Source organism: Anabrus simplex, chromosome 2 (genome assembly GCF_040414725.1).
Source record: "Anabrus simplex isolate iqAnaSimp1 chromosome 2, ASM4041472v1, whole genome shotgun sequence".
NCBI classification, from domain to species: domain Eukaryota; kingdom Metazoa; phylum Arthropoda; class Insecta; order Orthoptera; family Tettigoniidae; genus Anabrus; species Anabrus simplex.
Window position 1 is genome coordinate 589,133,983 of NC_090266.1, and position 23,837 is coordinate 589,157,819.

Consider the following 23,837-nt stretch of genomic DNA (forward strand, 5'->3'; position numbering starts at 1 on the left):
ATGTAAACGGGGCGTGCACACTAACAGATAAATATATTAAAATGCTGTAAACTGAAAATTATTCAGTCAAAATGTAAACTATGTAGTTTCATCGTACGTGTTGAGGAATTTGCATCCTAACAGCATTTTAGGGCGACGGACTGTTAATGTGAGTGATTATTTACCAGTAATACCTCCATTCATTACAATAGGCTATTATGCAATGACTATTGCAACACTCATGGCCAGTGTTCCAAATCGCTGAAAGTTCAGGTTTGGATGGCATTCAGTAAGTATATCAAGGACAAACAGCCTCCAGTTTGGAACTTCTCTATTGTTTGACACATAGGAAAGTTCTTTACCTTTATTAACTTAACACTCTTTCAGCCGCTCCATCATAAGTGTACGGATCTTGTCTAAAAATAATTTCCTTTCTAAGATGTTTCCATTTTTTCCTGCTCGAAGATCTTATATGCTTCCTCCGAAGCATCAAAGAAATAAATCAAAATTCTGTACATTTTTGTTTGGAAAACCATACAAAAATGGTTGAACGTTTTTACAATCACACAAATGACACAAATCAAATTCAAACGTGTTATCCCCTAACCTACCTAAATGAACGTTTTCACAGCCTGTTCATAATACGATGTCCGACTCGTTGGCTGAACGGTCAGCGTACTGGCCTTCTGTTCAGAGGGTCCCGGGTTCGATTCCCGGCCGGGTCGGGGATTTTAACCTTAATTAGTTAATTCCAATGGCACGGGGGCTGGGTGTATGTGTTGTCTTCATCATCATTTCATCCTCATCACGACGCGCAGGTCACCTACGGGTGTCAAATAGAAAGACCTGCACCTGGCGAGCCGAACCCGTCCTGGGATATCCCGGCACTAAAAGCCATACGATATTTCATTTTCATAATACGATGACAAGAGGACCAGAGCACTGAAAACGACACTGTTCGCTATTCTTAAACAAAAATCCTCAACCTAAAACAACTCTTTGACTGTTGTGGAACCTCCATCTGCAAGAGGTCAGAGGGATATCAAACCATGGAAGTTTTAAACGGGCGTGCTCAAAATCTCTCTACAGGATAAGCTCGTAGAACGACAAAAGGTCTTCTTCTTATTCTCCATTATTATTTTCATCATTGTTACCATCATTTTCATTAGTAGTATTCTCGTTACTGATATAAAAGTAATAGAGTAAAAGATAATACTGACTTGCGGTTCTTCTCTGAAATCATTCGTATCGCAGGTCATATATAGTATCTAAGTAATATTTTCTCGCCCACAGTTTGTAACATGTGTACTGAAACCATCTTTAATGTCAAAATAGGTGCATAGCATTAAATGATAAATGACCTTACGGTTAAGTAAAGTCGTGTCCTCCTCTCGAGGTGGTGCAGCTCTTTTCAGGCACACCCCCAGTGGAGGTGAGTTGCATGTACCATTTTAACCACATACCAGCACTCCTGCCATTCTTAAATTTCCGATAGTACCACGAATTGAACCTGGGGCCCCAGAGGATGGCAGCTAATAGTACTGACGGTTATGCTTCAGAAGCGAAAAATCTAGATTATTATTATTATTATTATTATTATTATTATTATTATTATTATTATTATTATTATTATTATTATTATTATTCATTTCTATATAGATACTTATTACTTCACTGTTGTACTTTGGAAGCAAAACGCCCATTTATTTTGTATAATATGTTAAGTACTATGTTATGTAGTATATTAGACATTTTATGTACCGTGTGAGTTGACTACGCGGTTCGTGTCAAAACGATATATTGCCTCAGGATGCAGTTTCTAGACCAACTGATATGAAAAAATGAAAATCCAAAGCCTGTTTCCAGTCATTCAACCGGGTCAAGAAGGAAATGAATGAATCCCTCATCTAGCGGCGAGGACAGGGATTGTGCCGGCTTTCGAAGCCTGTGCCACTCCTCTGGGGTAATGATTAATGACCGACAGATGAAATAAAATGATACTGGAGTGTGTTTCTGGAATAAAATATAACGGGTTTTTCTCCGGGTAATCTGGTTTTCCCTGTCACACCTCAGTGTTAAAACCCAGAACATACCTCACTTGGAGTGACCGGGATGTGAACCATGGAAACCAGCGATGAGAGGCCGGCGCACTACCGCTTGAGCCGCGGAGGCTTCCAGACGAACTAAAATATTAAAATAATTAATAGCTGAGATGAGCAGTCATGTAGAGAGGAACTAGAAGAGGGCAAGAAATATCAGGTATGCAGGTTTTCGCGCATGATTTGACATCGTAAATCAGGGATACAGAGTGTACTAAAACTGTGATTATTAACAAAGACAAGCTATCTTCATTTTATCACTCATCCTATAAATATTTTAACCCTGACTCTCCATTCATAGTGATGCTTTAATTCACTTTTCAATCACTGCAGTCAGATGTTCTTGAATAATCTGATTATGTTACCTTGTCTCGCATTTTAGCCATACAGAACACTGGATTTTGCCTGACAGCATATGTTACTGAATACAGAATCTAAGGAAATTCTAACAGTGGATTAACTTCCGAATGAATGATAGACACAGTAGTTCATTAAATTAAGTCTTACTTTATTAAGTATTCAACGCTATGTGTGGATACATCGCGCTGGTAAGGAATAAATAAATAGAACAGTTCAAAGGAATGTAAGTGAAACATTTTTAGGGAACAATTACTTACACCTATATGTTGTAAATAAAGATTTCTACATATTTGAACTTATATTGTACCATTCGTTTCCTCTAGCCTACCTAAGCTCGACATGCAACAGCACTTGTGCAGCTGCAATGTCGAAATGCTCTGAAAATATCCTTTCTATTTATACCCTAAGTTACATACATACACACATACATACATGCATACATACATATGAGATTCTCAGTGATAATATACATATTTGTTACATATACAACAGCTGCATACATACATTGTGGGTTGGCAACAGTCTGTAGTCGAGGAAATACACTTGATCTTTGGCTCAAGTTATTGGGTCCATGCGTGGGAGTGTCTTCAATTGTGCTGTATCTCGACGCCCAAATGGCATATTTCCAAAGTAACTGTGATCTTAAATGATGAAAATGGCCATACATTACATTCTGAACGGACCATTCTGAATTTCAATAACATGCTTCTATTATGGATAAAAATGTAATATTAAGTTTTGAAGTTAACCTCTTGTAAGAGAGAAACATCTAAAATACTATGTTGGAATATATTTTCTGCACTTCAGATCTCCAGTTTCCATTAAAATATACCATGTCCAGGCTTCATATTCTGAGGAATAACGTGTAACCTGCACGTATTCTGCTCTTTTGTTTCTGCTTGACTTGTGTAGGATAATCACCAGTGATAAAATAAGTAAGGATTGCAAACCTTCACACAGACGTGCAATTTTCATGATAAAATTGTACGTTCGATTTCAAGAGAAGAGAAATTAAACAATATGGTAATAGAGTAACACACATTCCTTTCAAACACGATATGATTTATAGAACAATTGTTCAAGAAAACAATTTTCGAGATTTTTGGTCATTATTATCCATAAAACGAGGGTATTCCAAACACCGGATACAAACATGAAAATGCAGGCCCGTCTACAAGCAACAGTAATATATTATAAGGCTTGCCCTGAATACATGAAATATACGAATGAAATGATCTCTCCTACCGTACATCGATATCCAGGCTATTAAGAACATTAGTCAATCGAATGGTTTCTTCAAATCATGATCCGGAAAAAGATTAATTCAAAGAGATGATTTCCATTAAAACAATAATTTTATTCTGAACTATAGATCACTATCTTCACATGGAGTCACAGAACATCAAATCCAGTAAATGTTCAGAGACAACTCGCCGCATAGCCAGCCTTCAGCAAATCTACATTCACCGATAATCGTTAAATACTGCACCTCAACTAAATTTTCGTAGAACTACCTAATCTAACATACGAAAAATCAGGTGAATCCAGAGTTGAAAATGAAATGGCGTATGGCTTTTAGTGCCGGGAGTGTCCGAGGACAAGTTCGGCTCAGCAAATGCTGGTCTTTTTGATTTGACGCCGTAGGCGACCTGTGCGTCGTGATGAGGATGAACATGATGATGGAAACGTCACATACACCCAGTTCACGTGCAAGCGAAATTATCCAATTATGGCCAAAATTCCCGACCCTGCCGGGAATCGAACCCGCGACCCCCGTGACCAAAGGCCAGCACGCTAACCATTTAGCCATGGAGCCGGACATTCTTGAGTTTCATTTTTGTGATCCCAAAGTGAATCTCTCAACAGTCTCTTTCATAAGCGTTCCTTCACTCATTTTCGGAAATGGAGGTATTAAACTACCTAATGAAAGTTGATTCATGGTTCGTACGTCCCTTAAGCGACTATGGAAACTTTCAAAGTGAATACTTAGCATCCAGATGCACAGCAGGTACTGGGGTATCATCTTGATCGCGTATCGCCCACCTCAATCGTATTACTTGAGATCCTAAACCGGGTTCCCTGCTTCTTATATCAGACAGTTCCTTAGTAGTGCTCAAAGAACCCTCTCCAAAACCATCGACGATCCGAGAGTCGGAACCGGGGTTCCCCTACGCCGAGAGGGCAAAAATAAGTGCTAAAATAAATCAAATGACTTCTACAACCTACGAGTTATCGTAAGCAGAGACTCCTTGGCTGAACGGTCAGCGTACTGGCCTTCGGTTCAGAGGGTCCCGGGTTCGATTCCCGGCCGGGTCGGGGATTTTAACCTTAATTGGTTAATTAATTGGCACGGGGGCTGGGTGTATGTGTTGTCTTCAACATCGTTTCATCCTCATCACGACGCGCAGGTCGCCTACGGGAGTCAAATAGAAAGACCTGCAGCTGGCGAGCCGAACCCGTCCTGGGATATCCCGGCACTAAAAGCCATACGACATTTCATTCATTTCATCGTAAGTAGATGCAAAGGTAGAATTAGACTATCGATTTACTTCCCATGAAAATAATGCGCGGATTATTTTGTTCGTAAAACTCCTGGCGTACATTAAATATATATAAATAGAAATATATTTCTAATTTTTCGAGTTAATTTTTCATATATTTATAGCATTCTCGCTTGTTAATTTACTTAACGAATATGAACATATTGACAGCAATCAAAATGCTACCAGAATTGACAATACGCTGGTTTATTCGTTAAGGTATGACTCCCTTCAATATTAATGAAAATCCTACATTAAAATTCCCAAGAATAGAATCCTTGGCTATGTAACACAGCACATTTTGAAGACCTCCTGCAGCGTGCAATTGGGGATTAGATGCAGCCGTTATGGCTCCCTAGCTAACTGCTCCTGGCGAAGGCGGTTCCGGAGCTTAGCACACTCTTTGTTCAGACGGTCCGATGTCCAGCCACATTTCCCTCCAGGTTGTACGGTGCAGATTGCATAGAGCGCTTGGCAATCCGGCAGTTCAACGTCTCCGGGATAACTGGCGGTATCCCACATGCACGCCTTGGGGTCTCGAACGGGTTCCTTCTGGCTCCAATGCTTGAAGATCACCTAGTAAACACAACAAGCAAAGATCAGCAAGTCATAAAACAAAACAAGTCGACAAGATCACATGTATTGCCCTCGCTCGTTACTGATCGTCAGGGCCCGGATTTTGATGACATGTCATCTCTTAATTGGTGCATCATAGACATTGATAACTTATATCAAAATCCCGTTCATTAACCCCTGATTATAAAAATGCATACTTATTAATTCATTTTCTCGTCATTTATGTCTTTGATTTTAGGTCCTTTTTCGCTCTTTGTGTCATTGCTTTGTCATTCTTAACTGTTTGTTTTTTCTTATTGATGATTTTTGAGCATTTAAGTAAAGATTATCAACAAAAATCCATCGTTCTTGGATCGAACCCACGAATTTCAATGCACAGAAAATACTTTGCCACTGGTGCCTGTAATTATTCTACATCTCATATATATCTGGGAGCAGAAAGAATATCGATTGGGGTCAAATATTATTATTTTTTTGCTAGGGGCTTTACGTCGCACCGACACAGATAGGTCTTATGGCGACGATGGGATAGGAAAGGCCTAGGAGTTGGAAGGAAGCGGCCGTGGCCTTAATTAAGGTACAGCCCCAACATTTGCCTGGTGTGAAAATGGGAAACCACGGAAAACCATCTTCAGGGCTGCCGATAGTGTGATTCGAACCTACTATCGCCCGGATGCAAGCTCACAGGCGCGCGCCTCTACGCGCACGGCCAACTCGCCCGGTCAAATATTAATTGGACAAGGACTACAATGGTTTCACTGAATGACAACATTAAGTGATTGGAGTGTCGTCGTTGCTGCTTCGTACAACCGCAACGGATATCCTGGTCAGTAGCATCGTACCTGCAACGTGTCCCCTTCTTTGTATCACAGTGATGATGCGTCTTTCTGAATTACCTGAGCCTAAAATTTAAACTGATGCTCCTAAAACAGGGCTTATATATTGTGAATGTGGCGAAACTTGGTGAAAAGTTCACACCGAAGATAGCCGCTCTAGTACGGGAAAGAATCTCTGTCCTATTGAGGCTATGTAGGAATATGTGTGGATATCATATTGCTAAATAGATATATATTACTAATCTGATCGATTTATCTCACTTTCACGAGCCTTGAAAATAGAATAATTTGCACCGCGAACAACAGAACAACAGATAGCAAACATCGAATTAATTAAATAATGTATTAATTGATGGTGGGACTGTGTCAGCTTGTTTCCGTTTAGATTGGCAGTACTGATCAATATAATATAACTAATCTAGCTATAGCCAGCCCCGTGGTGTAGGGGTAGCGTACCTGCCTCTTACCTGGAGGCCCCGGGTTCTATTCCCGACCAGGTCAGGGATTTTTACCTGCATCTGAGGGCTGATTCGAGGTCCACTCAGCCAGTTATTACAATTGACGAGCTATCTGACGGTGAGATAGCGTTCCTGGGCTAGAAACCAAGAATAACGGCCGAGAGGATCCGTCGTGCTGACCACACGATGTATCGTAATCTGCAGGCCTTCGGGCTGAGCACCGGTCGCTTGGTAGGCCATGGCCCTTCGGGGTTGCTGTACCATGGGGTCTGGTTTGGTTAATCTATCTATAGCCAATGCGAAGTAAGCATGATTCAGTCCTTTACTTGCTTTAAAGGATTGGTCAAGCAAAGAGTACAATTACATATGGATAGGACGAATGGTAGTTATGGTCTCAAAAATTATGGTACAGCCATAAGTTAGTGTGTAACACTACAGTTCGCCTTAACTTTGCATGTGTTGCTGTGGAGGTAGATAAATTAAACAATGTTAAAACACATTCGTGTCATATGACGAGCTGTGGTCTCGCGCAGTGTTTTGGCGCATGAATCAAATGACGAGCTCAGCTCGCAATGAAGCAGTGTCTCGCTAATCTTCGTATGTTAGATTCCCTATGTAATATAATTTCTAACAATATACACTGCAAGGAACTGGACGCATGTACTGTTGGTAAACAATGCTCTCTGTATTTCTGTGTGACACTGGGATAGTTGAATAAGAGTTTATTTTCATCAGTATTCAGTATTCATTATGCAGTAAAACCGGCTTCACGGCAATGACGACGAAAGACTGAAAGCGCTTGTAGACAGTGTTTTAGATGGTGATAATGGCAATTATGCGGTTTTGTAAAATGAATCCGAGTTCGAGAATAGTGACAGCAACGGCGAAAATTACTGAAGTGAACAGAATATTGAAGAAAGTGCCGTGCCAGCTTCTTCCAAACACCCGCGGCAGGTGACACAAATGGACCGAAGTGATTGGAAATTGGAGATAAAACCATAATCCTGATATATATCCATTTCGTGGATACAGCGGTGTTTCAGAAATACTTACGAAAATTGTATGGTCTGCTCACCGTCCGAAATTGCAATGTTTTTAGTGTACACGGATCCGCTATTTTTGAAATTATTTCAAATGAAACATTTGTACCACAACCAGCAGTCACACCAGGAATGAGGAAAGGGTCAATGACATGAATGCGAGATTTGAACGAATTATCAGCATTAGTTTTTATTTTATGCATGTTTTTGTGTGACAGGTACGCTCAAACTACGGGCGGCCAAATTAAATCTGATTCCACAGAAAACAATGTGGCCATTTATTGTGACTTAATAATACAATTGCATTTTAGATTATATTGAGAGCTGTACATAGGGTTTCCTAAGGGACATTTGGACATTCATTTCAACATATTATACAAATACACTCAACATAATCATTCAAAAAATTATACGTTTCTCCCTCTTCTCAGACGGAGTAAGAATTCAAATTCTGCTTATTTTACTTTGTTCTGTTAACTATATCAAATTCATCTTCAAAGTTGGACATGTGAACTCACGGTCTGGAACATGGAAGCTGAAACGAAGTTCTGCCGCAATGGCTTAGCCACTCAACTCCTAGTTCGAGAGTGCCGAGTTTAAATTCCGGCAATTACGGGTGAGGTTTTCAAATGAACTAGCGCGTTGCAGTACGTACTTAAAATTCAGGCCAAGCCAGAAACTGAGCCTGATTGCTTCGCCCTCCCCAAAGAAATAGGGTAAGGTGGCGTTGGATTTAGAAAAAAGCCTTAGGCATAGGACAATACAGTTTTCACACCTACGAAGTTAGTGAAAAAGATGTAGTTCTGTGATCATGTTTTCGAGTTGTGATACACGATGGTTTCATGTATGGGAAGCGAAGTGTATAATTCTTTGCAACGAAAGAAATTTGAGGAGTGAATCATTAGTTTAAGAGATTACAAACTGTCGGCAGGCCTGAAGATGGTTTTCCGTGATTTCCAATTTTCACACCAGGCTGTACTTAATTAAGGCCACGGCCGCTTCCTTCCCACTCCTAGCCCTTCCTTGTCCCATCGTCGCCATAAGACCTATCTGTGTCGGTGCGACGTAAAGCAACTAGCGATTCCGTTGGGCGCATCTCTAGATGGACGAAAATAGTCGAGAGCAAGCGAGGTTTCTATACAGTATATTCAGACATGTAAAACGCATATTCGATTAGATTCTCGACGTACGAAATTGCGATATGGAAGTAAACAAGGACTTGTTACAAGTTACTAAATCGGCTGCATTAGTAGTAAGGCGGGCTGAGTAGCTCAGGCGTTTGAGCCCAAGTTGGCGGGTTCGATCACGGCTCAGTCCCGTGGTACTTGAAGATGTTAAAATGTTCTATGAGGCAAGATTCCGGCACCTTTGAAGTCTTCACAAACCATAAAAGTAATTAATGGGATGTAAAATTATTATTATTATTATTATTATTATTATTATTATTATTATTATTATTATTATTATAATTATTATAACTGTGTCTGATTTTCACCATGACTTAGGCCTAAAAGTCACTATAGTTAAAAATATTTGTTTTCGATTTGCTTTACGTCGCACCGACACAGAGAGGTCTTTTGGCGACGATGGGATAGGAAAGGTCTAGGAGTGGGAAGGAAGCGGCCGTGGCATTAATTAACGTACAACCCCAGCATTTGCCTGGTGTGAAAATGGGAAACCACAGAGAGGTTTTATAGTGACGATGGTATAGGAAAAGGCTAGCAGTGGGAAGCAAGCCACAGTGGCCTTACTTAGGTACAGCCCCGGCATTTGCTTTGTGATAAATATTTAATGTCGGTCCAATTGCTCTGTATTTTAAGAGACGGCATGATACTGGAAGTTTGACGTAAAGAGTAGTTCTTTAAGAGCTAGTAAATTTACAGACATGGGTTTGTTTTTTGTTTTTTTGTTTTTTGCTATTTGCTTTACGTCGCACCGACACAGATATGTCTTACGGCGACGATGGGATAGGAAAGGTCTAGGAATAGGAAGGAAGCGGCCGTGGCCTTAAGTAAGGTACAGCCCCGGAATTTGCCTGGTGTGAAAATGGGAAACCACGGAAAACCATCTTCAGGGCTGCCGACAGTGGGGCTCGAACCCACAATCTCCCGATTACTGGATACTGGCCGCACTTAAGCGACTGCAGCTATCGAGCTCGGTAGACATGGGTTTAGCCACTCTTAAATGCCAATCGATTGAGCATAAGAGGCGATTTCCCAAGCATGCTACATTACGCAGTTGGTCTTGTCATGGTTTATTTCCCTTCGTGGGGCGCCTTTAAGACGATATCTTGCAATATAGGTGTACAGTAGGTAGTGCCTCGCTATATAGGTGTAGAAGAAGAAAAAAAAACAGAGATGTTTATCTCACCTTACGTAAACTATGGTTGGCATAGTTTCAAGTAGGCCGATAATCCCTTTGCATTTCCCCTTAAAAACACTTCCGACCATCATCGTTTGCAGGATAACGGGTAGGAATAATTTTATCAATGAAGTCACCAAATCCAGAAATGGTTACAGCACCGGTGAAAAGAAAATCATGTTCATAACAGGCTGATACTGGGATCAAAACAACTTACCTCACAACGATTGCACGTGTTCTTGTAGAGCAAGCGGAATCCTTTACGTTGTTTGTTGGTGAGTTTAACCCAAGGTCGTACGTAACTACATAAGGAGACTCGGGGGCGACCCTGCACGACATTGCCTGCCACCAGATATGTCGTGTTCACATTCAAGTGCGTTCCGCAGGCTGCTCCATCCAGTGCTGTCCACAACAGGCCCGTCTGCAAAGCCTCCGCCGTTTTGTTGTTCGACACCTGTACAAACATCATTCACATCAACTCGTTATGAAACACAACTTATATTTACATGCTCAGTATTTCTACCACATAACTAGATACATACATACATATACAGTTTGGTCAAATGGAAGAGAAATTTCTCCAAACACGATATTAACAGTCTACCATTATAAAATTTTCCCCGAAATAACTCGACGCCACGTGAAAATATCAAATTGCATATAACACGCAGCCAAGAAAGGCTAATCCAACTACTGTACTAGTTGTGAGGCATTTGTTGCTGTCCAGTACGACAATCTGTTGTCATGTCGAGTTTGTGTTATGTGAAAATGGCATTTCGACGAAAAATATCTTCGTATAGCGACTAACGTATCTACTACGCTATATGATACGACTCTTCACTTTCCTGTCGACATTCATATCTTCACCATGTAAGTCAGGCATCTGTCGACAGACTGAATCCCACTCTATGGCTAAGAAACCCGGCTAACTCCACGGAGAAACAGAAGGTACCTTGATAGAAACCTACGGTAGAGTTATAAACACCCATAACTACCACAAGTATGTGTTACGAAGAAGTGAACGACAGATGCAAGAGATTCGGAAAGCAGCTGAGACGGTGGAGCATATTGCGAGTTCATGCAAAGCCATGGGACGTAAAGATTATACTCATTAGCATGATAAGGTACTGAAAATTGTGCCCTTCCTGATGCCAACCTCAGTTGAGGAGCTAATAAAGATGGTGAATGGAATTAGGTAATGAGGTGCAAGGAATCTGTCGTGGCGTATGAATAGGAACTGTCCCGACATTTGCCTGGAAGTAAAAATGGGAAATCACAGAAAACCATTCTCAGGACAGCCGACGGTGGGGTTCGAACCCACCCATCTCTCTAATGTAGAGCTTGTGGCTCCATAACTGTAACACTTTAACACGCGCAGTCGCTCCTCTCTGTATACTAATAATAATGCAATGCGTTTGGGAGAAAAATACAAATAACCCTACGGAAGATACGGATAAATGCCCGTAGTTCGTAAAATATATGTTTTATTTAAATTAGCGAATGGTTTGTCCGAGGGAGGAGCTTTTAGTAGAGTGAAATGTCTGTGAAGTAGGTAGTAGCTTCGTTTGCCGCTCGGCTTATACCACTCCCCTTACCATACTTCAGAAAGAATGTATGCGTAGTGTGTCAGAAACAATTCTAAGTTCATCACTGCACTGCAGCTGTACACATCACTTCACTACGGCTCCAGAAAGTATGCATTCGTTACGTGCAGAAAGAATTGTAAGTATAACACTGCACTGCAGCTTCAGGTGATATGCATGAGTAAGTTCTATGAACGCCGCCTCTGTGGTGTAGTGGTTAGCGTGATTAGCTGCCACCCCCGGAGGTCCGGGTTCGATTCCCGGCTCTGCCACGAAATTTGAAAAGTGGTACGAGGGCTGGAATGGGGTCCACTCAGCCTCGGGAGGTCAACTGAGTAGAGGTGGGTTCGATTCCCACCTCAGCCATCCTGGAAGTGGTTTTCCGTGGTTTCCCACTTCTCCTCCAGGCGAATGCCGGGATGGTACCTAACTTAAGGCCACGGCCGCTTCCTTCCCTCTTCCTTGCCTATCCCTTCCAATCTTCCCATCCCTCCACAAGGCCCCTGTTCAGCATAGCAGGTGAGGCCGCCTGGGCGAGGTACTGGTCATACTCCCCAGTTGTATCCCCCGACCAAGAGTCTGAAGCTCCAGGACACTGCCCTTGAGGCGGTAGAGGTGGGATCCCTCGCTAAGTCCGAGGGAAAAACCGAACCTGGAGGGTAAACAGATGATGATGATGATGAAGTTCTATGAAAACATTCTATGTGCGAGAAGCGAACGTCTTCACACTAGAAAATATTGTAATGTAGGCCTATGTCAACAAAGCGCTACGTTGTTCATCATTGAGCTACAAAACATCAAATTTTCATCTTTTTACTGGGGGAGGGGCATTTTTTTCACGTGATGTGCATTCAGGGCCTGACTAATAACCAGTAGAAAAAGTGGGAGTACCTTATCTCCCAAACACCTTATATACGTATAGCATAATTTTGATGTTTGCTAAGTGACAGTTGTACGTTTATGTGCCAAACTAGCGGCACAAATGTAACTGGTAGGTCACATTTATTCTTAATTTTCTTAAGAAGACTATTAGTCTAGTTCAAGTACCATCATCTAAACTTTTCATTTTAAGTTGATTTACACCGCATGATCATAATATTGAAATAATAAAGACAAAAAGCAACGTCAGTGTTGATTTTCTTTACTATAGCCACTGGACCTCCAGTTTTTCGTGAACCACGGGGGCATGACATTCATTGACCGGAATTCGAACCTTGGTGCACCTTGACGAGAAGCCAGTGACGATATCATTCGACTACTATACCTACCCACCAATAACATCGAAATACTATTATTATTATTATTATTATTATTATTATTAGTAGTAGTAGTAGTAGTAGTAGTAAGTCAAATTATGCATAGATCTACATGGAATCTAATCCAAAGGGACAGGGCATTCAGGATATTCACTCATCATAATATGAAAGTTGAAAGTTGCTGAGGAAGAAGCGATGCTAGTAATGCCATTGCTTATACAACCAGTCCCTGTTATGAATGGAGTGAAAATGTCGCTCATAGGGTCGGTTGGTGCGTGCATTTCAGTGACCCTGACAGATTGATATGTAACAGCAACTTCTGGCTCGGTGAGGAAAGCAGCGGGAGACTACCTCATTCCTCATTTTTCCTAGTATGCCTCTTCAGTGATGCCTAGGCCATACACGATAGCCGATGGCGGAGCTGCAGAGGATCAAACCAGCCTTCGGGCTGAATACTCAAGATACATGGGTGCATGAGACGCGGCAAATATAAAGAGTAAATTCAACATACACCGAAAATGTTCTTATTTCATATCTTTTAAATTATGAGTCGTGGGGAACATCAATATGACTGAAATTTATTGAATTTACACTTCTTTCCTTTTTATGCAAACTCGTGTCCTCATCCCGAGGTGCTGCAGCTCTTTTCAGGCACACCGCCAATGGAGGTGAGCTGCATGTACTATTTTAACCACATACCAGCCCTCCTAGCCGCCTCCGTGGTGTAGTGGTTAGCGTGATTAGCTGCCACCCCCGGAGGCCCGGGTTCGATTCCCGGCTCTGCCACGAAATTTGAAAAGTGGTATGAGGGCTGGAACGGGGTCCACTCAGCCTCGGGAGGTCAACTGAGTAGAGGTGGGTTCGATTCCCACCTCAGCCATCCTGGAAGTGGTTTTCCGTGGTTTCCCACTTCTCCTCCAGGCGAATGCCGGGATGGTACCTAACTTAAGGCCACGGCCGCTTCCTTCCCTCTTCCTTGCCTATCCCTTCCAATCTTCCCATCCCTCCACAAGGCCCCTGTTCAGCATAGCAGGTGAGGCCGCCTGGGCGAGGTACTGGTCATACTCCCCAGTTGTATCCCCCGACCACTGCGCGGTAGAGGTGGGATCCCTCGCTACGTCCGAGGGAACAACCGAACCTGGAGGGTAAACAGATGATGATGATGATGACCAGCCCTCCTGCCAATCTTAAATTTCTGGCAGTGCCGGGAATCGAACCCGGGCCCAAAGGACGGCAGCTAATAACACTAACCGATACGCTACGAAGGTGGACTTCCTTTTGATAATAAGCTATGAAGAAAACAGAGCAAAGCGACGTGGCTGCTAGCACGAAGGGCGAACTCAATAGCCGTCCTTGTTTACATAAGTGTCTGCGCGTTTCCCAGAGATCCCATCCCTAGCTCTTAGACTGCGCAAGCGAACGAATGCCAACGAATATAATTTGGAATTTAAAACACCAGTTTCTTTTTTAAGGCTAAAAGTTACGACCCTGAAATATTCTATCTGCACGACTGTCCAATTACCATACCTACAGCAAAACTAAAAGATATACTGTACGTTGGTTTTTGTTGTATGTCCGTTTACTTTAGAGCAAGTTTCTGTCGGCATTATCGAAACTCAAACGCAGGTAATACACAAAAAAATATTACTACAGAGACGACGACATGATTGACTACGAATTCGCGACAAAATTTGATTTTCGCTAATAGAAGATGTGGTTGGAGAAAAGCCTGTTCTGTTGTTCATTTGCACGTTTCTGGATAAATATTTGTATGTGAAGAAAGTATACATTTGTAATAAGTTCACTTTATTTTACAGAATACACCCTAATTAAATAATTTCAAGTGAGTTTTCCTCGAAATATGACTTTATTGAGTTAGTCCTTTGCATTCGCAACACCTGATATTTCTTTCTTAATCTAGGGTTGGTTTTTTCCTCGGACTCAGCGGGGGATCCCACCTCTGCCGCCTCAAGGGCAGTGTCCTGGAGCGTGAGACATTGGGTCGGGGAATATAACTGGGGAGGATGACTAGTACCTCGCCCGGGTGGCCTCACCTGCTATGCTGAACAGGAGCCTTGCGGGGGAATGGGAAGATTGGAATGGATAGACAAGGAAGAGGGAAGGAAGCAGCCGTGGCCTTAATATAGGTACCATCCCGGCATTTGCCTGGAGGTGAAGTGGGAAACCATGAAAAGCCACTTCCAGGATGGCTGAGGTGGGAATAGAACCCACCTCTACTCAGTTGACCTCCCGAGGCTGAGTGGGCCCCGTTCCAGCCCTCGTACCACTTTTCAAATTTCGTGGCAGAGCCAGGAATCGAACCCGGGCCTCCGGGAGTGGCAGCTAATCACACTAACCACTACACCACAGAGGCGGACACCTGATATTTTCTTTGTTCAATATCCGCCTATCACCTTCGGTCTTTAATATGTAACTTAATACACATCGTTGTACTTCTGCAATAACATGCAGCGATTTATTTTCATTACTAGATTTCTAGCCGTGTATCATGCTCTAATATAGCCTAGTGAAATTTTGATCACCATTCAGAAATCCATTAGCAACTTCTATTATCTTTAAAACCAGGAGTGATTTATCTTTCATAAATGCTTTCAACCGCACAGCTAATGTCAATTTTTCAATGAACTTGGCAAAGTACAAGCAACACAAAACTGTCAGTATGCTGCTGTAAAATTTATTGAAATCAATTGTTCGCGTCACCGGCAGCGTTATCGGAAGCCACGGGTAAACGAAACACAAAACATGACGTACAAAGTGGCTGAGCGTAACAATTCTAATGTAAATTGAAATGAAACATTAAACATGCAACATATTTTGCATGAAACCAACAAACTATCCAAAGCGTTTCACTTCGCTTTATGTCATTAAATTCCAGGCAGCGCAATGCGAACATAATTTATTACTCACATCGGCGATAGGAGTTGTGAATCATGAACACTTCAGCACGGAGATTAAAGGGAAATACTGACACAAGCTACGAATAAAAGTAGATGCTTATTCACCGTGCCCTAAATAACAAAGCATAGAGAGCTCTGAATATTGGCCTTCGAATTAATAACTACAATTGATAAAAGAAAGCGATGTGGGGTAGTTAAGATCCAATTATTAGGTTTCAGGAGGATCCTGAAAAGCCACGTAAAAGTTAATTTGGAAAAAAGAAGAAGAACATTCGCTAGTGGTTTAACGTCCCACTAACACATCGAGGTTTTCGGTGACCCAGAGTTGAGAAGGGGCTAGATTTGCGAAGGTGACAGACATGGCCTTCATTCAGGTAGAACATTGCCCTGGTGTGGAATATCGAGGAATTCTTGGTAAACACTTTCAATGTACGTAAAAGGTTAATTTAAATTTAATGTTTGAGATTGTTGTTACCAATTTGAAAGGTTAAGTAGTTCAAATTAGGAATCATTTATACCATTGCAATAACATCCAGTACGATAAATTATTCCAAAACATAAAATATACCTGACACTGCTTAGTTAAATACTACCACCGTACTCTGTACTTCGGCAATCTCGGACAAAAAGAAGTTCAATAAAGATTTCTCACCCTCCATTCCTTCAAACCCCTTGTACTTTTATACTGAGGTCTTCGAAATTCGAGGTCATCGGGGTCATAAGTTTGACATTCTCAGTAGATAGGTGAGACATGTTTGATCGGTGTCGATACCGGTCAATGGTTTTATAATCCATTAGTGTTTAGATCGGAAAGAGAGAGGCTGTGACTTCGGAGGTAAGCAACCTCCCAGAATTTGTCTACTGTTGAAATAAGATGCCACGGAGATATATTTCGATGGGATTTGAATCCGTTTGTCATCGAATTAAAACTTGATCATGTTTCCATTTACTCTTACATAACTAGTATTACGCATACTGCACCTGTCCAGGGCTTCAGTGCATAATAATAATAATAATAATAATAATAATAATAATAATAATAATAATAATAATAATAATAATTCGCAGGTGCATCGGCTGAATGTATAACACATGATGAGATCTTCGACGAACAACCCTAGAATCGAAGTCCCATCACCCCTACTTCACAGTAACCGCGGCTAGATTTTTAGAGCAAAACGGGTCGATGGTGCGTCCGTATTAACGGGCATTAAATGAATCATTTATAAGTAGGGGTCTCAAATATAAGAGGAATACAGCATCACTACTGAATTAGAAGAATGATATTTTTAAAGTTTCACAAATATAAAATGTATTAATAACTGAGAAAAGAACATTTACAAAAACTAATATAAAATGTGCCATAAAAATACCTTTAATCATAGGTATGGGGGATTTAAATTGGTGAAATTATTATTCATTTGTCCTGTAGAATTTGCATTCCGCACCAAATAATCCCAAGATTAAGAGGCATTTCCCTCATTATTATTTCCACTATTCACATACATTGTCAAAATACTCATTGATTGATTGGTGAATTAATTATATACAATTATAGGCACAATTACGATCACGTGTTATGTCATCATCATAACTTCCTATTTATGAGTTGGAGTCCGAAGAATTATGATCTCCTGTGATCCCGTCATTATGTGATCATGGGATTAAGACAATGTGGTGACTATGACAAGCACATCCCAAAATATCTGAAAGTCATATTTTAGCCCCTACTAACTAACTAACTAACTTCATTATTATTAACAATGATGTAAATAATCGCATAGGCATATTTCATCGGGATTAAGAATAATACCATGGAATCATTCAATACAAAATAACGCTGAACTTATGGATGACACATTAATAATAATACAATATCTCACATGTAATAATACACTTATCTAAAATTAAACACATAATAACACCATTTAATATATACAGGAGTATATGGAAGGAGTGGTCCTTCCATCACCAAAATGACGGTGATGATACACGTCGCCCTCAGATGGGATTGAACCCGTGGTCTTCTTGCAGATGGATTCATGTTTTTAAATATCTAGATCGCACCAAATAAATGAAATAAAAATTAGGAGGAATTCTACTCTTTCCTAACATGTTAATACAATTACAACGATGACAATTAACCATTCTGTGTGTGAGTGTTTGTCGGATATTGCCAGAAAGGAACGATCAATTAACACCCCAAAGTCGTAAAGCTTGCAGTCTGGTCACACTCGCCTCAGACCCTTACACAGCTGGCACTTTCACTCAACGTAACGGTAATCTGCACTGTCTCCCTTCAACTCAGTTAAGGAAGGATATCTCTCTTCCCACAGCTGCCTCGATGTTAAATTCGGGCTAATACAGCCCCTTAGAGTTCAACTCTAACATATTTATTCTCATATGGTTTTATTCAACCTGATTTCGTCATAATTAGTGTGGCACGATTCCTCACACTTTACATAAATTATCTCTGACACATCTCCATCTTGCTTCAAACTATCAATTGGCGACATATTAACCGACCATCGTTCCCAGCTCGACACTCCAAACACACACATGTATTTGCATAAGAATTTATTATTCGGAACATTCTAAAAATTTACATATTATGTCCACGATCTAAAAATCATACTTGCATCCGAAATTCTCAAATACTCTGTTTTACGCATGGAGTACAAGTAATCCACGTACTCTTTGAAGATACACAACGCCTCATTTCATGATAATACTTGAGATTATCTAAATGGATACCACTTCCATTCATTATAATACTTCACGGAGAAAAAATATCAATACTAAAATCGTATAATTAACATGCATTAATCATTCCAAGAGTTTAAACTAAATGCTGGTTTCTGTACCAGTGAACAAATTCCTACTACATTAAACTATCAAACTATAATCCCTTTGAAATAGCCCACGACCATAATCTACATTCTTATCTAATTAACATGCAAAATTACCGAGCTCGATAGCTGCAGTCGCTTAATTGCGGCCAGTATCCAGTATTCGTGAGATAGTAGGTTCGAACCCCACTATCGGCAGCCCTGAAAATGGTTTTCCGTGGTCTCCCATTTTCACACCAGGCAAATGCTGGGGCTGTACCTTAATTAAGGCCACGGCCGATTCCTTCCCACTCCTAGCCCTATCCTGTCCCATCGTCGCCATAAGACCTATCTGAGTCGGTGCGACGTAAAGCAACTAGCAAAAAAAAATGCAAAATTTACTTATTTACAGGGGGACAGTAACTTTCAAACATAATAAATTGGAATGTACTCCTCTGTTGTGATCATTCTTCACCGGGAAGGCACATTCATAATGACTTAAGCTATCATCTCGACGTCTTCGATGTCATGAGGACTTCGGTTCGCCCCTAAGATGAGATCCTCCATGTTGTAGATTTTTACCGGGAGTTGAATGGTCTTGAAGACACCAGACACACTAAGATGTAGAATAGGTAGGCGACTCGTAGATTCTCTCCCAAGGTCGACGATCACTCGTTCAAATATGCAACGAGGAAAAAATGTGACTATAGTCGCGTCAAATTTGTGATACGCACTACAATCAAATATGGTTAGGATTACTCATATATTTAAGTAAGCCAACCCGGTAACGAAAATGTTATGCTATTCCGTCACCCGAATCCTCTACTCAGTATACAGGGTGTTAGGTGTATACGTGCAGATATTAAGCTAGTCGGCTAAGAAAAATACATCTCATAATATATGCTATGTACTTTTTACCTTGTCCTATTAGTTTGCCCATAACTGAGCCAAATATTTCAGGACCTAATGTATTTTGAACGGCCGTAGCAGGATACGCCGGTGATGTCATTCTGTCCACGCGTAGCGGAAGTACAGTAGCCGAGTATAGGGCTTGTTGAACCTGTTTCTTATCGCAGGCCAACACATGTTGTTGTGCACTTCCCCTAAAGGCTTGGCAAGTAGAAGAGGATGACTCACGTGCCAGGTCACTTGCTGTACTCGAAAACCGGTGTAGGGTACTCTGTGTGAAAAGTACACAGAATCCTTACAGTGACGTCGAAGATCCGTACAAGCACATACGTGCGAATCAAGTGTTGTGTATTTGTGTGCGATTTTTAAGACGTCAATGGCATTACTCAGTGATCCAAGCTGACAAAATGAAAGGAAATGGTTAATAAGTAAATGAAAATGGGCGCAACATTTCTGTGCTGTTATTGCGACAGTCTACGATGAATTTCTGACAATAGACAATGCGGGTTGTCTATGCTTATTCATAAACTTTTTAGGTCATTGAAGGGACGGTGGACACTGAAAGAAAAGGAAAGGAAATTGTTATTAATGAGACAAATTTCAAAAACCGTAGTTGCATCCATCGTGAACATTGCTCGAAGGAAAAAGACCTACTGTGGAATTGCCGCCGGGCATTTCTAATAGAAGGCTTATTCTTCTTTTTCCTAATCTGTTTACCCTCCAGGGTTGGTTTTTCATGGGACTCAGCAAGGGATCCCACCTCTACCGCCTCAAGGGTAGTGTCCTGGAGCGTGAGACATTGGATCGGGGATGAAACTGGGGAGAATGACCAGTACCTCACCCAGGCGGCCTCACCTGCTATGCTGAACAGGGGCCTTGCGGGGGTATGGGAAGATTGGAAAGGATAGACAAGGAAGAGGGAAGGAAGCGGCCGTGGCCTTAAGTTAGGTACCATCCCGGCATTTGCCTGGAGAAGGGGGGAACTACGGGAAACAACTTTCAGGATGGCTGAGGTGGGAATCGGACCACCTCTACTCATTTGACCTCCCGAGGCTAAGTGGACCCAGTTCCAGCCCTCGTACCACTTTTCAAATTTCTTGTCAGAGCTGGAAATCGAACCCGAGCTTCGGGGGTGGCAGCTAATCACACTAACCACTGCACCACAGAGGCGGACGGAAGGCTTATTACTGAACAGTAAGTACCGATAGGTAAAATGATGACTGTAATGGACCCGTTTAATTAGAACTTCCGTAAAAATAATATTACTACTACTACTACTACTACTACTACCACTAATAATAATAATAATAATAATAATAATAATAATAATAATAATAATAATAATAATAATAATAATAATTGTTACCGTGTTTTTGTGGTAGTTATGCGTGAAAGAAGGTGCGGGGTGGTGAATAGGTCTCAGGCTACGAAATTAAAGTGAATTTAAAATTTAACAAGGTTATATTTTCTTTTCAAAATCAAGAAATAACAAACATGGCAGGTACAGAGTAGCAAGGCAACAAAAGTACAATTACAGTATTTACAGGATTTGGGCTTCGAGCCCTGCGATCACAATCCTTGAGCAATTAGCTCAGTTTTACCCCAAACACAAGTGTCAACAGAGGGGCAGAGAACCCCATTCATGCCTAGGAGCACTTGCTCCAAAATACACAGTAAGGCCTCCTTGAGGCGCGCAGAAAACAAAATTTTCAGAAAAAGAGCAACTTGCTCTCAAAATTCAGGCCTGTCAAAGGCCCCACCTAATTCCACTTTCAAGCTGTCCTTTCAGGACATATACACAGGGGTAAAATACCCAACCTACTGAGGTCTGTTAAATGACAAGAAGGTTAATTACATGACCTCTAAAATAACAATTTGAGAGGAGGCGATCTGCACTCCTAATACACTTGTTTTTAAAACCTAATCTGGCTCTAGGCCACTAATGCAAGGGCTAATCCCATACTACAGAGGTGACTTTAGAAAAGAACAATCTGCTTTACGTTAACGAAGAATAGGTTGAGAAAAATAAGTTCACCTCAAAACAATATGATTGGGAGCTCGAGAGGGTTAAGCACTCTCTATCCCGATATGCAGTTTAAAAGATGGAATAGATACAAGTTTCTTTACATTTTAAGGAAGGTTACATAATGGAAAAACTTCGGACCCGCCCCGAGAGTTAAACTGCTGAGCAAGCAAGAAAAGACATAATTAATCGGCCATTACCTGGTTGTTGACTGCCGCCGAAGAAAGAGGCGCTTCCCGCCCCCTGCTATGTACTTTACACACGAAAAGATGGAACAGAAGTGGCCCGGAGACCCTAAAATCAGCAGTTTATATACTCTCGCGGAAAGTTCGAGGCGTTAGGGGAATGAGAACACCCTCCCACAAACTCTTTATTGGGTAGGATACAGCAACATATTCAAGTTGGGGGAAGATACATCCGATTGGTCAGAAATTAATGAAAGAAATTCGGGATTGGCTAAATTTAAAACAAGGGGAAAGAAAGGGTTAATATTGCCAACTTAAACAATGACAGAAGGAAATTTAACAAAGAACAAACTTTTGAAATTAAATTTTCTCCGAAAGAACAGTTCTTTTTCTTCGCACTAGGGTGCACTATTGTAGTTCTTCAGTAGTGTCCTCTAGAAGAGAAAGTTCACACTTCTTACTATCGGTAAAACAAAAATACATCAAAAGTGGCACAGTTCAAAAAACTCCAAACTTTCCAAGTAGTGACATCTTCCGAGAAACTTGAAAATTAATACCGTCGATAAAGTTCAGACTTCCTCCAGCAGAGGAGTTTCAATTGGCGCACATTTTAAATTAGCGGCGTGGAGGTGTACCGCCCGGTACAATAATAATAATAATAATAATAATAATAATAATAATAATAATAATAATAATATCTTTACGTTCCACTAACTAATTTTCACGGTTTTCGGAGACGCTGAAATGCTAGAATTTTTTTATCGCAGTATTTTTTAATGCAAATAAATCTACAGACACGAGACTGACGTATTTGAGCACCTTCAAATACCACCGGACTGAGCCAAGACCAAGCCTCCCAAGTTGGGTTCAGAAGGCCAGCACTTTACGCAGTGCTGCACCAATCATTTTGCCGGGCTGAGTGGCTCAGACGGTTGAGGCACTGGCCTTCTGAGTCCAGTCTTGACAAGGTGCTCAAATACGTCAGCCTTGTGTCAGTAGATTTACTGGTACGTGAAGAACTCCTATGGTACTAAATTCCTGCAAATCCGCGTCTCCGAAAACCGTGATAAGTAGTTAGTGGGACGTAAAGCCAATGACATTATTATCATCATCTTACCTGCACAGTTCATAGGGGTATCTTACCTGGAGTTCCTCATAGGTACGTTATTAGAGCTTTCAGAGGACGCTCCGTTTCGACTACGCCGAAACATGTGGTTTTTACACGATGGTCCACCACCTGATATAAGCCGCTTACTGCGTGATCATTTGGATCAGTCCTTTGGTCTATGGCGAATAGGACGACATGGACCCATCAATTGGCCCGCCAGATCTCCAATGGATATTACGGAAGACTGGATTCGGAGAAGTGATTTTCTTTTGTTAGTTGCTTTACGTCGCACCAACACAGAGAGGTCTTATGGCGACAATCGGACAAGAAAGGCCTAGGAATGGTAAGAAAGTGGCCGTGGCCTTAATTAAGGTTCAACCCCCGCAATGCCTGGTGTGAACTTGGGAAACCACGGAAAACCATCTTCAGGGCTGCCGACATTGGGGTTCGAAGCCCCAATCTCCCGGATGCGAGCTCACAGCTGTGCGCTCCTAACCGCATGGCCAACCCGCCGGGTACGGAGAAGTGAAACCTGCAGAGTAGTCCAGGGAGGTCACTTGAACAATTGCTACGTGTTTCACGTTGGTATGTCAGATGTTACACCATTTCTGCAGCGTATTGAGTTGGGAGTTCAGTCCTCAATCGATGTAGTATTTTGAGTCTCGATTTTTCGATATTCTTATAAATCCGAGCAGAAAAATTGAAGTACCGGTAACAAAAATTATAAATCTAGAGTTTCAGTTCGCGATTGCCTTGTACGTGGCGCAAGCTGAACACA

At 41.3% G+C, this 23,837-nt stretch overlaps 2 protein-coding genes across 3 annotated transcripts in view; one reads left to right on the top strand and one right to left on the bottom strand.

The window, feature by feature from the left end:
* The window catches only part of Syn (synapsin), a 713,980-nt gene that overhangs the window by 292,239 nt on the left and 397,904 nt on the right, over positions 1–23,837 (top strand). The gene's annotated exons all lie outside the window — the stretch shown is intronic.
* The window catches only part of Timp (Tissue inhibitor of metalloproteases), a 227,838-nt gene continuing 206,566 nt past the window's right edge, over positions 2,566–23,837 (bottom strand). For both annotated transcript variants that reach the window (XM_067140974.2, XM_067140973.2), the window contains exons 4-5: positions 10,467–10,703; positions 2,566–5,554 (exon numbers count right to left, since the gene is read on the bottom strand). In XM_067140974.2, the coding sequence (XP_066997075.2) occupies positions 5,324–5,554; positions 10,467–10,703 (468 nt within the window). In that variant the 3' untranslated portion in view covers positions 2,566–5,323. The remainder of the gene's footprint in view (positions 5,555–10,466; positions 10,704–23,837) is intronic.